The sequence below is a fragment of the Anthonomus grandis genome, chromosome 15 (assembly GCF_022605725.1).
Source record: "Anthonomus grandis grandis chromosome 15, icAntGran1.3, whole genome shotgun sequence".
In the NCBI taxonomy this organism is placed as follows: domain Eukaryota; kingdom Metazoa; phylum Arthropoda; class Insecta; order Coleoptera; family Curculionidae; genus Anthonomus; species Anthonomus grandis.
This window is the reverse complement of record NC_065560.1, coordinates 11,494,766-11,508,999: the sequence shown is the minus strand read 5'-3', so window position 1 is coordinate 11,508,999 and position 14,234 is coordinate 11,494,766. Positions and strand designations below refer to the sequence as shown.

The 14,234-nt window shown below is 37.0% G+C and overlaps 1 protein-coding gene across 33 annotated transcripts in view; it reads left to right on the top strand.

Annotated features, from left to right (window-relative positions):
• LOC126745035 (basement membrane-specific heparan sulfate proteoglycan core protein) overlaps nt 1–1,785 on the top strand; it is a 797,399-nt gene extending 795,614 nt beyond the window's left edge. For all 33 annotated transcript variants that reach the window (XM_050452691.1, XM_050452690.1, XM_050452699.1 and 30 more), the window contains one exon: nt 948–1,785. In XM_050452691.1, coding sequence (XP_050308648.1) covers nt 948–996 — 49 coding nt within the window. In that variant the 3' untranslated portion in view covers nt 997–1,785. The remainder of the gene's footprint in view (nt 1–947) is intronic.
• Nucleotides 1,786–14,234: the final 12,449 nt, after the last annotated feature.

Genomic DNA, 14,234 nt, shown 5'->3' with positions numbered 1-14,234 from the left:
ATTGCAATTTCCATAGGATTATCGGAAGATAATCCTACAGCTGGTGGTCTTAAGTACCGGGCTAAAAGGTTCATAAACAGGTACAGGGCCAAATTTACCACTGACCGTTTGACCGAAAGGTCGTAGTGATAATAGTCGGTCTGCTGAAAGGCCACTGAAAATTAGGCACCTGACAACTTTGAAAATCACAAACGATAACCCTTTAATTTTAATTAATGGCTCTATAAGGATGAGGAGCAAACTTCGGAACATGTATGATGTCACTGTGAATCATTATGTCATTATAATCAGATACAGGATGCAGGCAGTATCAAGCCTTTGGATTTTAATAAGAAAAACTCTCTCTAACACAGTTCAAAAATGCTATAAATCTCTACAGATTGACACCTTCTAATCTAATCCAATCTTAAGTTGCATTTGGTTCATAGATTAGGTCTTACGTCGCATATAAAAAAAAATAAACTTGCAAATTTTTTTTTAATTTTAATTGTCAATTTAGAAGAAAATTGATATATTCTCTATTCTTAAATATTGATTGAAACCAAAATCATATTTAATTTTTTTATACTATTCTCTTCCACCGATATAAAAAGCAAAAAAAAACTGGTGTATACTTTTTTCAATTTCTTTGTGATACCGAGTATTCTTTGTACATATTAGATAACGTTACGATATTTTCCTACATTTTAAATAAGTTAATCAATAAAACGACGAATTACAGACTGATAATTATTTCTATATATTTAAACGCTTGCTTTTTCGAGGAGTGACTATTTTGTAAAGGTGAGTTTGGGGAAAAACTAGCCGCCTTTTTCAGTTTTATTCTTTCTTTTTCACTGTAGTTTTATCGTTTGTTTATCCATTTTTCATTGTAGATTTGATTGAATAAACCTCATTCATGAATATAAAAGTCAATAAAAAATACTAATTGAGGTTTTATTTTTCAGCTTTCGTGACATTGACAACAACATTTGGAACGAAGAACTGGTAAACTAAAATAGAAAAAATAAAATCCTAGGAGTCGACTATTTTAAATAATTTTTCCACTCATCTTTTTTATTATAAGTTTTCGCTGTTCTGTTATGTGTTCATTTTGCTCTTATTTTTAAACAATGAAAAGACCTGTCATTAAACACACGGGGTGCGGCATATGTAAATATGACATTTTGTGGCATCGCTATTTTAGAGTTTATTTTGCTTGGACCTCGTATAATACGGTTCTTTTCGCTTGTTCAGTAATTATATTACGCTTTTTTTACTGCTTGAAAATCTTATTATTGTATTTATTATAAACTGCCATTTATTATAATTATGACTACTCGTATTATAATTAATTGTTTGTTTTTTCTGATTTTTATACATCTTTTTTATACCTATATTTTCATAAAAAAAGCGATATATTGTATAGAAAAAATTGTGCCATTGTAGGAACTAGATAGCAAAGTCCAGTCCAATTTTTTTGTTTATTTGTATAATTTTCATTTAGTCTTTAAATGTATGGTGCTAAAAAAACTAATGTATTATGCGATAAAGTATTGTTTTTAGGAAAATGAAAAAAAAAATATGGGGCACTATCGCCCTAAGGCTTACCATGTGATTATGAAAAATACTGTAACAAACACGTATCATATAAAGTGATTAACATTAAAAAATAATTATTTCGCAAATTTGTTTCTCACTTTTGGATATTTTCCAAAAACGTGTACCGAGTTATTTGAATTAACCAAGTTATTGTAAAAACGCATTTTTAATAACAAAAAAGGACAATAAATAAGTAATATATAATTATACGAGTTTTATTTTCTATTTTATGGTAATAGTATAACAAGCAATCCAGACGTTATTATTATTACAATGTTACATCGGGGGTACTAACATGGGGATTGCAATTAGGACGAATAATCCAATGCCATTAGGAAAAGGGTTTTTGGTCTGACCCTCATAACTAATAAAGCGTTTGATATAATTAGTGACCAGAAGGTCTCTGAAGAGGACTCCATGTCAGATCATAAACATATTCTTTTTCAACTGAAAGGACAGACCTTGCAAGTCATCGGAGCCAGATGGCATCTTTCCGGATTTCCCGATAGAGGAAATGCTATCCTCTATCGGGAGATGGTCCACATCTTTCGATCAAGTCGAACATTGGGAGATGTTTTAGGGATTGAGAGGGCAATAGGGAGATCATATTCATATCCAAGGGTGGAAACTGACATCCGAAATCTCCCAAGTCCTACAACCTAATGTGTCTCTCCTCTTTTAAGTTAAAGACAATTCACAAATTATTGGACCAGTATCTCAGGATAAGGTATTCTCCATGAATCTGTTGCAGAGACTTTAATTTGCCCTAAGAGTCAATCACCTATTACGGCATTGCACGAAATAGTTCTGGGTGCATTTATGGACACTGGTGGCGCCTTAGATAATGCGGACTTTCTCGCAATAGAAACACCACAATAGCTGATCCTGTAGTAAGATGGGTCAGCTATATGCTGAACTGAAGGTCGATTAGGTGCCTTACTTAGATCCACAGATCTCAGTCATTTAAAAATGCCAATAGGGCAGGATACAATTTTTTTTTTATGGTCTGTATTGGTGGATGACCTGATCAGGCTTCTTATCCATCGCTTATGCGAATAATAATCATCTCCATACTAATCAGCGGCAACCACGCAAGGACGATTGCAGAATCGATGCAAAATGCTCTGAATGTGAATGCTGCACTAGGTGTGGAGGGGCTATCTATAGAGCCTGCGAAGACGGCCATTGTACCATTTACTAGAAAAAGGTTGATGACGATCCTCAGTCTTTCTATTTTCAGTTCCCAAATATTCTGCACTTTTTGCCTCTATCTGTTCCAAAAAAGCTGAACCCATCATGTCTTTATTCACTTTCAATTTTTTCAATTTTTTGGTAGGCGATCAAGTAACATTTGCTTATTTAAAGGATAAATCCCACATTTTTAAAAACCAGAAATTAGATTCTGGCTTTTATCTATTTCTAGATTTTGAATTAGTTCTTTAAGTAAGGGTGGAAACAAATACTTGGGAATACTTGAGAATCTGTAACCAGATTTTGACTCTTTTCACTTGGTAAAAATATTTCGCCAAGCTCTTTTTAGTGGGGCAAAAAATGCCACATCCAATGGTTGGGTGAGGTGAGTTGTGCTTGGCGGCAAACATACGAATCTTATATTATTCTGCTCAAATAGTTGAATAACCCTTTTGCTAATATGCGACGAGAGGTTGTCACCTAATAAAAGAACAGGTCCATATTCGTTTCTCACTTCCAGAAGAAAATGATGTTCAAACCAATCTTCAAATGTAGGTCCGTCAAACCACCCACTCTTGGAGCGGTTGTAGCGACTTCTTGGGGGGCCACTTTCTGTCCAAATAGTCTAGAGATGCTCGGCCTTGTATACAACATAAGGACCAAGGCATTTTCCTTCTGCATTGCCACAAAATATAACAGAAGTGGCATTTTTGCTAAAATTACATATTTCTTCAACATACTTAGCCCCTCTTTTACAAATGACTTTTTTGTTTCCTGGGTCGTCACTAAGATTGGTCTCATCGTAATTCTATATTCGAGAAGGTGGAATGTTTTCTAAAGCAACTGCCAAGTTTTCCATATAGCCATTCAATGCCGCTTCAGAAACTTCTGCTCGAACTCTCTTTATATTGGAACTAATTCGTTGGGCTAAGTTTTTATGACGCAGCAAGTAAGATTTTGTCCACTCATATCCAGGCAGATTATCTTTGAGCAATGAAATACGAGATCCTTTTTTGTCTAAGTAAGCTTTAACAGCCATCCACTGCAACTACAGGAAAACCGAAATCTGCTAACTTGATAAGATGTTGTTCAAAAGCAGCTTCTTCCGCATCTGAAAAGACTCGAGATCAGCTAATAGTTTTGGAGTGTTTGCCCTTTATTTTTGATTGTAGATCTAGGAATCCCATAAGTTGCGGCAGCAATTCATTGAGACATTCGACCTGATCTTATTTCTTGTAAGTATTCTTCCAGTTTTTCAGACGTGTAATTTGCATAGGATTGTGACCCAAGGCGTTTTTTTGCGTGTCGAGGCATTACTAACCTTGCTGGAAAAAATATAAATGTAAAATATTTGTTGCTAGTTGTTGAGGCCCGCGGGTCAATGTTACCCCTAAATATGGGCCAAAGTTACCCTAAATTATATTATCCAGGACAACAACAAAAGGAGAGTTAATAATATAACTAAAAAATATGTTACGCTCTATATTATAGTCAACTATAACGCCAATATACTTACCGAGATACTAGAACTTTCCTAACAATTGGTGCCGATCAAAGTTTTAATGCGTAAGTTATTGTATAAAAATCGACTTGTTGGCTTCAAGATCACTTTTCGACTGAAAAACACGCGGTCGCCGTCGCGCGGCTGTTGAGTGAGAGAATGAAAGTACAAAAACGCCCTCTATCGACTGGAATTTACACAATAGAGTTGTTATTTACTTTTTTGGCGCTATTTTTAAAATAATCTTTTTTCTTAATGTGGGCCAAAGTTGTCCGCAAAGGGTTAATGTTTCCCCATTTGACGGTACTGAAAAGGCCACGAGGGACCTTTGGGCAGCAAGACAACTATTTGATAAATCCTGGAATCTGAGCCCCAAAATGACCAATTGGATATATATCTAGATGGTAAGACTCGCCATACTGTATGACTCTCTAGTATGATGGAGAAAAACCAAGCAGGAGACGGCCATATCGAAGCTGTGCGGGCTACAGAGAGTCGCATGCCTATGCGTCTTAGGGGCCGTGAATCAACGCCATTGCTCGTCACGGAAGCTCTGTTATACTTAACACCGTTGAATATGCCTATACAAGAAGAGGCGGCTACGACAGCAGTCTGCATTAACAGGAAAGAACACCTTAGGTCAGACAACGCAACTGGTCATATGACAATCCTGAAGGGAATCTGAAATATACCTAATGTATCAGGCAGGCCACCATATCGACCTCGTGTACTGTTTTAATAGGAAATAGAAGAACCGGATGGATCGCAAATGTGGTACTTGGATAAATCTAAAACGCTCCAAGAAGTTAAGGCAGAAATAGTGGGTGCTAGAACACACAAGTCCATGACTCTGAGCAAGAATACAGCCATTTTCCAAGCGGAACTATACGTGATATTGGAAACTGCGGAAATCTTATCCGGAAGAAGACACAGGGCAATACGGGTTAAGATATTTTAAGCCAATCGGTTCTTAAAGCCCTGAGCGGCTGTATATGCAGGGTGTTCGAAAAATAGACGGAGATATTTCAATGGGTGATTCTTTGTAAAAAAATATGAGAAAAACTTTATATAAACATGGGTCCGGAAATGCACAGTTTTCAAGATACAGAGTGATAATTTTTTTTTACATATTAATTTCTTATTAATATTAAAAAAATTATTTACGCGATTCTTTTGATATTTGGAAGTATTACTTGTTGTATTAAGAGGCTAATTCAGCCCTTATTAAATTAAAATTATAAGGTCCAATTGTGTCTCGGGGTCCATCATAGCAAATATTATTGGCAAAAAAATGTACGCCACTGCCTAGAAAATAATTATTTACCTAATTTTCTTGGTGAAATTTCTCTAAAAAGTTTTTATCTCGCTTTTTGTGATGGAAAATTACAGTTTTGGGGAAATGACAGACATGCATGTAATGTCTGCACGTGCTTACAGTAACTTTTATGCAGCGAGACGCCTGTATGCAGAAGCGTTTCCCTAACGGTAACTTCCAGATAGTAAAACCTTTGAAAACGTAGACCGTAGATTGCGGGAAAGAGGTAAATTTTCTTATTTGTTTTTCCTTATGTTTTTGACAATAAAGTTACTTAGGAAGTTTTCCTATTCCCACCAATGATAGAGGCCGACCGAAGAACGCCTGAGTTTGAGAAGGCAATTTTACGTGCCGTGGATGAAAATCCTGGTGTAAGTACCAGAACTATAGCAGCCCGATTAGGGGATAATCATTCCAACAACACTGTGTGGCAGGTTCTCTCCGAACAACTTTTGTATCCGTATCATGTTCAACGTGTGCAGGCATTACTACCAAGAAGTTTTCTGCCCCGTTTGCAGTTTTGCCAATGGTACTACGAAAAAGTTAATAATAACAGAATAAAGAAAACCATAATTTTTATGAAGGAACCTGGATTTCGGCGTGTTGATATTGTTAATTTTCATAATACTCATGTACGGCGTGACGAAAATTCCCATGCTTACGTACAATGTCGCCGCCAAGAGCAATTTTCTTTAAATGTGTAAATGGATGTCGTTGGTGACAATTTAATTGGGCCTTTCTTTTTACTCTTAAGATTAAACGGCGAATCTTACTTAGAATTTCTTTAACAAGAATTGCCCGTGCTGCTGGAAAATTTCTCTAAATGTACGTAATCAAATAACTTTTATGCACGACGGAGCTCCTCCTCATTCCAGTATAGCGGTTAGAACTCATTTCAATAACACCTTCGGGGAAAAACCCTGATGACTTACATCCAATAGATGTTTTATTTATGGGGAGATCCTAAAAGTCTGGTATATGCTAGTCCCATAGAAACACCAGAAGAGTTTAGAAATAAAATTGTAAGTGCTTGCGAAGAAGTGAGAAATAGACCTCGAATTTTAGCTCGAGTGCATCCTTTAATAATTCGTTGAGTGAGAAGGTGTACAGAAATGGATGGTGGAAATTTCCAACATTTGTTGTAATTGTTGTTGCAAAAAAGCTCCTAGAAATATTTTTGATTTTTTGTTTTCCAAGGCACCTGTAGGTAATTTTTTTACCAAAAATTTTGTTCAGTGTCAATCTAGTCATCAAATGCATATGACTTACGCTGAACGTGTACGTTTACGTGCTGGCGTTACTTCATCTGCCTAATATACATATAAAAAGACCTCACCGCTAGGAGGAGAGTTCAATTTAAAATATTGGCGCGAAAATAAGTAATAGAAATCGAAATAAATATAGTGTAAATAAATGTTTCTAGTATTTAGTGTGCACCTATATAATAAATCAGTTAACTATTTTTGTGCATAAGTGTTTATTCACACCTAAACGAACAGCAAAGACCCCACAATGTAATAACGTTATCAAAGTTAAATCAAGTTCTAATAGAATAAATATTCTTTAGAGGACTTTAGAATATTTAATTTTTATTCCTTTTAGATTAAAAATAAGGCTCTTACATTACATATACCAGTAGGGCATACTCGCTGGGGGAGCACGCCACTGTCTTCCAGGCCGAAGTATTCGCTGTATTAAAATGCGGACAGAAAATCCTAAGCAGCGGACACCGCAATACAGTTGTATCATTATGCTCGGACAGCAGAGCTGCCATTAAGGCTATCACGGCCGCAAAGGTAAGCTCCAAGCTTGTACTAGAGTGCATAAAAGTCCTGAAAAAACTGGTACAGGTTGGATGCAGGGTCCAGCTCGTCTGGATACCTGGCCACGCAGGCCATGCAGGTAATGAGGAAGCGGACTCTCTCGCCAGACTGGGATCCGCGAATGTGCCGATGGGGCCGGAACCCATAGTAGGTGTCGCCAAATGCGTTCCGGTCGCGTCAATGAAGGGTCTGCTGGACCCACCGAAGATGGACTGAGTCCCCTGGTATAAGACAGGCCAAAGCGCACATAGGTGGGCCCTCTGCCTGTCACCAAAAATCTACTACGCCTAAAAAGACGCGAAATTCGGCTAGTTACAGATATTTTAACCAGTCACTGGCACTTAAGAAGCCATCTCCATACTATCGGTATTGCGGACAACCCGGAATGCCGATGGTGCTGTGAGGAGGATGAAACCGTTGACCATGTAGTCGGGGAGTGCCCAGCACTCACCCGCGCCAGGTTCAAATACTTGGGTAACACTTTCAGTGTACCGAGCGACTTTAAGTCCTTCAGACCAGAGAGCCTTATCGGTTTCTCTAAGGCCGTTGGGCTCTGGTAACCCCCGGTGGGGCATGACGGGTCCATCAGGAGACCTATATGCACAACTGCCTTGGCAGCCCACTGTTTAGTCAATTCAATTCAATTCAAGGCTCTTACATTAAAATCGTAAATTTGAATTCTTAGTTTTTATTTGTGATTCAAACGGATTAACCCATAATCAACTAACAAATATTATACCCTGCATAGAATAGTTTTATTTATTTGTCATCTTGCACTTAAAAAAAATATATATCGTCCAACCAAACAAAGCAAATCTTATTTATATTTACTTTCAAGTCAATGAAACAAGAGGTGATAACTTTGATTTGATAAATCGAAGTTACGTCTAGCCAGTAATGTCAATACTTTATGAAAAGATAAGTATGGGTGGGGCTCTATCGTCATAATTTAATTCATAGATATGATAGTTTTGAGTAATTGATATCGTAACGATATTGGCAAGGTGAATTTCAGCTCTTCTGTGTCATTTCGGAGTCATCGTGGTTTCGCACGACATCTCCGGAGACGCTTGGAAGATTAGCAATCTTTTGGAAACGTGGTCTACCGAGTATATAAGGAACCGTCAGGAGGCGAGTTTAAATCAAAATGTTGGCACGAGTTTTAAATCAACATAAATAGTAGGTCTTAAAAGGTTAGTGTAAATAAATATTGCTAGTAGTCTTAAGTGATCAATTTAGTATATACGTGTAAAATAAATCATGTGACTATCTTTTGTACATCGAGTGTTTTATTTCACAGGTTAACGAACAGTCAGGTTGAACAATTGGACGTCAGCCTGAACATTGATAAAAAATAAATAATAGGAAAAATAAGAAAGCGGCTTTGTAACGCACGAGGAAGGTAATGATCCGGACAACTTTGTTGATGCTAGTGCACATCAGTCAATTATTGCAAGCTTTAAAAAATGATTTGCTGAAAAATTCCGCCAACCTGGTAGCTAAATTGTTGGATAATCGTAAAAAACTAAAAGCAAACTTTGCCACTCTCACCAATTTTAACAGTGGTGGATCCAGGAAGCTTAAAGCAGAATCAAAACATTGCACGTCAATACTATCAATGAACTGCCCTATAGACTTTCAACAGTGGACAACAAAAACCAAGTTTGTCGCAATACGGAATATGTTAAGCTCATACGCCTCAAACCGCCTCTATTTAATGGTACTTTATCAGGGAATATTTATCAGGGAAACGGTTGATCATCCAGGGAGAAGACGACTGCCCTCACGTTGGCCTTGAGATCAGATGCTGCTTCCATCCTGCCAATAATGTTCCCAGAAGAAGAAGCAGTATACGACTACCTTGAGAGGCATTTGAGGATGTATGACCAATAACACTCGGAACATTTCTACTACACATACCTAAAAAATCCCTGCCAAAAATCAGGTCCTTGCAAGAATTTAAAGCTCTTTGCTGGTTTGTCTTGCGTATTAAATAACTTTTGGCAGTTCCAACATTTCTGAGCTGACTCCGCGATGGTGATATGGAAAAGGTCTTATTGTACGTATTTACCTAAGCTAGTAGATGTATTGACAGCTTTTGAATTTGACGCAGCCCAGAAGACGAACAACGGAAGTCTTGGAACAAGTTGGAATAATGTAGATGTGGCAAATCACGTCACATAAGAAGCCACTGTCCAGAAGGCGCTAATTCTACTCCCGCCAATCCGTAATACTAAAGAAGATCGATGCCAGGGGGCGATCGTAGGCTGCGACATCGGCGGGCACACCCTCGCTAATATATGCCGTTTTTAATTTTTCAGCTAGAGATTCAATATCCGAAGCATAACTTACGGTATCTCTAGCATGTTGCCTAAAATTTAATAGCTTTGTTGTTAACAGCTGTGAACTCTCTCCTTTAATTTTTAAACGCAAAGTGTTTATAATTTCTGTAAGGGATGCTTCGGTAGTTATTAAACTCGAGCCTTACTTGTTAGTCGTGTTTTAACGTAGGCTACTGCGTTTGCTCCATGATCGCCCGAATTTTCATTAAGTAATGTAAGAGCATTTAAAAATGATTGTAGCCTGTCATGTGAGCCATCAAACTCCTGAGGTACTATTTTCCCAGCTAAATTAAAAAACTCTAAATTTGACAAAGGCATATTTATTTCCTCCTCGTCGCTCGATGATATATAATACTCGTCCAAAATTAACGGATCAATTTTTTCTATACAACTTAATGGTACTTTATATGGAACTTTTAATATCTCAAATGCCCTAACTACTTTATCTCTAATAAAAAGGAATACGTCCTTAGTTTGATTCTTTTGCTGATTATCTAATTGCACCCAAATATCCTCAATAAAGGCTGTCGTTTCATTGAATAACTCTACTAAATTGTCCGTAATATCGACTCTTGTTTCCGGATTTTTTGGTACGGCCTTTTTTATAGCCCTTTTGGAATTATTTATAGCCCCTTGTTTAAATTCCAGTAAAGTTTTATTAGTCCTTTCCCAGTTTAAAGACATAGAACCCAATATTATTAGAATAGTTTGCTTAGATGCATAATATTGTCAATTAAAAAATATATAAAATTCACACGCATAAAATAGCATTCCCTTTTTTACTTAAAAAAAACATAAAGCATCACTAGACACACCCGTCTAGAATTATAAAAACAGGAATAAAAATAAAATTGAAAATTAAGGCTTACTGAGTAGATTATCCTTGGTTGTCCGATAAAATTGCATTCGTATACCCGCACTACTATAGCTGCATTCGATTTACGCGCACTATTTTAGTCACTAAAAAACTCGTGTCGTTTGTCGTTGGGCTGGTTAAGGGTTAATAATAGGGTTTGAGGCGGCAGCATCTCTTCTTAACTGGGCCAAGTTAATCGTAGAAACAGCAAGCTCACGAGTTATTTGCTTCCTAATATGCTTCTTGTACATTTGAAAGGAGTTTCTGATCACCATCACAATAAGCAAAATAACTATTATGTACAAAACTGCTTTGACGTCCTTTGTAATGTTGTATTCTTGCTCCTGCACTACAAAGTTTGAATTGACTACCCCATTTTCTGTCAAATCTTGGTGAGTGGATTTGCTTTGCCCCATTTTGTTGATTTGCTTATCGCCAGTACACTGTAATATATTTGGAGCTACTAGCACTTGTAATATAATCGAGCCCAGAATAATCTTTTTCCTCAACAAAACTTATTATTTCTCCATGATTCGACTGGCCAAGGGTCGCCATGTAATAGCTGGGTACTTAGGGCAAGTAAAACAAAGAAGATTCCCCATCTAAAACTGTTTATTGGATGAATCGAAAAATATTTCCATACAAAAGCAATTGAACAGCGTCACAATTACCTAATTAGACACGAGCCGCGATATAGCTTATTTTGCAAATAGCTGCTATACTAGGTCGACTAATTATTGCAACCAACTATTAATGTTTATAATAAATAAAATGTAAACTACTTGGCTTTTAAAGAATTTGCCTAATATTATTGATAATTCCTTTACATAGCGCCATCTATTGGAACATATTAAAAAGGGCAAGCACGGACTCTACTTCACAACGTATATCAGTTACAGCCATGCTGTTGTAGTGTAAGAGTCAACCTAACCTAAAATCTGATTTTCAAGGTACGATATATTAAATTTTATACCTACTTCAAGTGTGATTATACCATAGTTATTTAAATAATATCATCTTTTATATCCCATAAAGAAACTACCAATATTATGCTATAAAACAAGTTAGTTGTCATTGGCGTAAATTAAGGTTAGTTTGAGTGGTGGTCATTTTAATTTTTTTTGTGACGTTGGGGCACATAGGTCCTCTCATGATCCTCTGTGCCCAGTTAGGACCTATGTGCCCCACTTATAATTTTTATTTTTGATTGGCTCTGTTTTTTTTAAATCTATGTCTTTCTAAATGTTGTTTTTTTTTAGATGGTTCATACCTACGTAAAAAAAGACCAGACCTTCATGGACGGAAGAAGATATGAGAAGACCATTTCAACTGATCAACCAAAATGAAATTTCGGTACGAAAGGCCTCTGAACGGTTTAATATACCTAAGACTTGTATTTTGCGTCGCAAAAAAAACGAATTAATTTCAAAATCACCAAGGAACGACCACTTTAAACAAGTTTTTACTGAGCAGCAAGAAAAATAATTAGTTATTTCCGGATTTAAAAAAAGAATTCTCAGCTTTCCGTTAGAGCACCCGAACCTACTAGCATAGCGCGAGCAGCTGGGTTTAATAAGCCTCAAGTTAAAAAATTCTTTAATATTATAAGAGCAGTTTTGGATACCCATAATCTTCAACCAGACCAGATCTATAATATAGATGAAACTGGGGTCAATTCGGTTCCAGTTCCCAGGAAAATTTTGGCTGAAAAGAGAAAAAACAAGTTGGCCGTATAGTAAGTACTAAACGTGAATTCAATGTCACAGCCGTTTGTGGAATTTCAGCTGCAGGAACCTACACTCCGCCGTTGTTTCTTTTCCCTCGACAGCGAATGAATCCATTATTTATGAAGGGATGTTCACCAGGTGCAGTGGGTTATGCCAATGGTTCTGATGGATTCTGATCAGTTCGTAAATTATTTAGATCATTTTATAAACTACGTAAAGCCTAGTCCAGACAAAAAAATATTATTAATCCTTGATAATCATAATAGCCACAGGACATTGGCTGCAATAAATAAGGCAAGAGAAAATAATATTATAATGTTCCCTTCCACCCCATATGAGTCATCGTCTACAGCCACTTGACTGCACTGTGTTTGGGTCTTTAAAGCACCAGTATGCAAAGGAGTGCGATTTATGGCATACTAATAATCCCGGTTCTCGTGTGTCATATATGACATTGTAGAAATGTTTTCCAAGGCATTCCTTCATGTTGCTACTATGGAAAAGGCTATAAAAGGCTTTCAAACTACAGGAATATTTCCATTTAATGATGACATTTTTCCCGATGATTGTCTTCTGCCCGCCGAAGTCACAGATGTGCAAGTGGAAGAAGAAGTTGAAAGTCCCGTGATCCATGACCCTTTACCTTGTGAAAATTCTCTACCTGTTGGAAATCTAACAAACGACAACCAATCTGTAACTGAAAATCCGGTTAAGAATCCACAGCCAAGCTGCAGTTATAGGACTTCGTTTAAAGATGCCATTATAAAAGTGTCTCCAAGACCAAAGTCAGATGCCCGTAAAAATTCTCTAGTTCTCCATTTAAAGACCAGCTGATTGCAAAAGAAGCTGAAAGTAAGCAAAAGACCAATAAGGTGAAGAGGAAACTTGTAAATGTAACTGAAAAGTCTTCAACGAGTATGGAGAAAAATAAAAAGACAAGGAAAGATAAAAAACAAGTTGCAGAGCTTTCAAGCAGCGAGAGTGATGAAAAAGACTCTAGCACACTTTGCATTTATTGTCCAAGCAAATATGGAGAGTCAAAAGCAGGAGAGGGATGGATTCAATGCCAGAACTGCCGTGGCTGGGCGCATGATGCTTGCGCAGGCGTATCGGAGGACGAACTAGAATTTATCTGTTTAAACTGTTCCTAAATATAAATGAATTTCCTAAATTCCTAAAAATTAAGGTAAAAGTTTGTTAATAAATAAATGATTTAAAGTAAATATTTGTTTTATAATTTTGTTGTTGTTAAAACCTAAAAAAACACTATTATTGGTATCGTAAAATGTCTCTTTATTAAATTATAAACGATAAGGCTCATGGTCCCATGTGCCCCAGGAGAAGGTCCCTTGTGCCCCGGTACCAAGGGGCACATAGGACCAGCGCAAATTATTAAATAATCCTTTTAATTATATGTTTTATAACTGTTTATATCAGTTTATGCATTTAAATCAGTAAAGCAATAGATATAGTATAATTAGTGAGGTTTTCGCAATCTTAGCTGCCATTGGGAAAAATTTATAGCTATTAATTCCTTAAGCGGTCCCCTGTGCCCCCTCCTCCCCTACTTGTGACCTGCCAAACTGGGTTCGTCAGATACGTGCCACCTTGTCACAAGGTCATAGATGCATCCCTTGCCTAGGATTAGATTAATTAAAACATTAAGTGTCCTGAGCCCAGCAAGATTCCTCTTGTTTGTAAAAGTATGAGCTTTGTTTTGTAAGAATTGACAGAGAGGCTTCCGTTTTCACGCACCACTTTTTGATGATCCAGCACACTACCTCGATGAATTTATCTGTGACTATAACCAGTTCAAGCCTGCGCATAATACCCTTTCTCCCCAAGCTGCCTTAGGAGACTCTCCATCAGCATACACCAGAATTCGGCTTGCAGTCCTC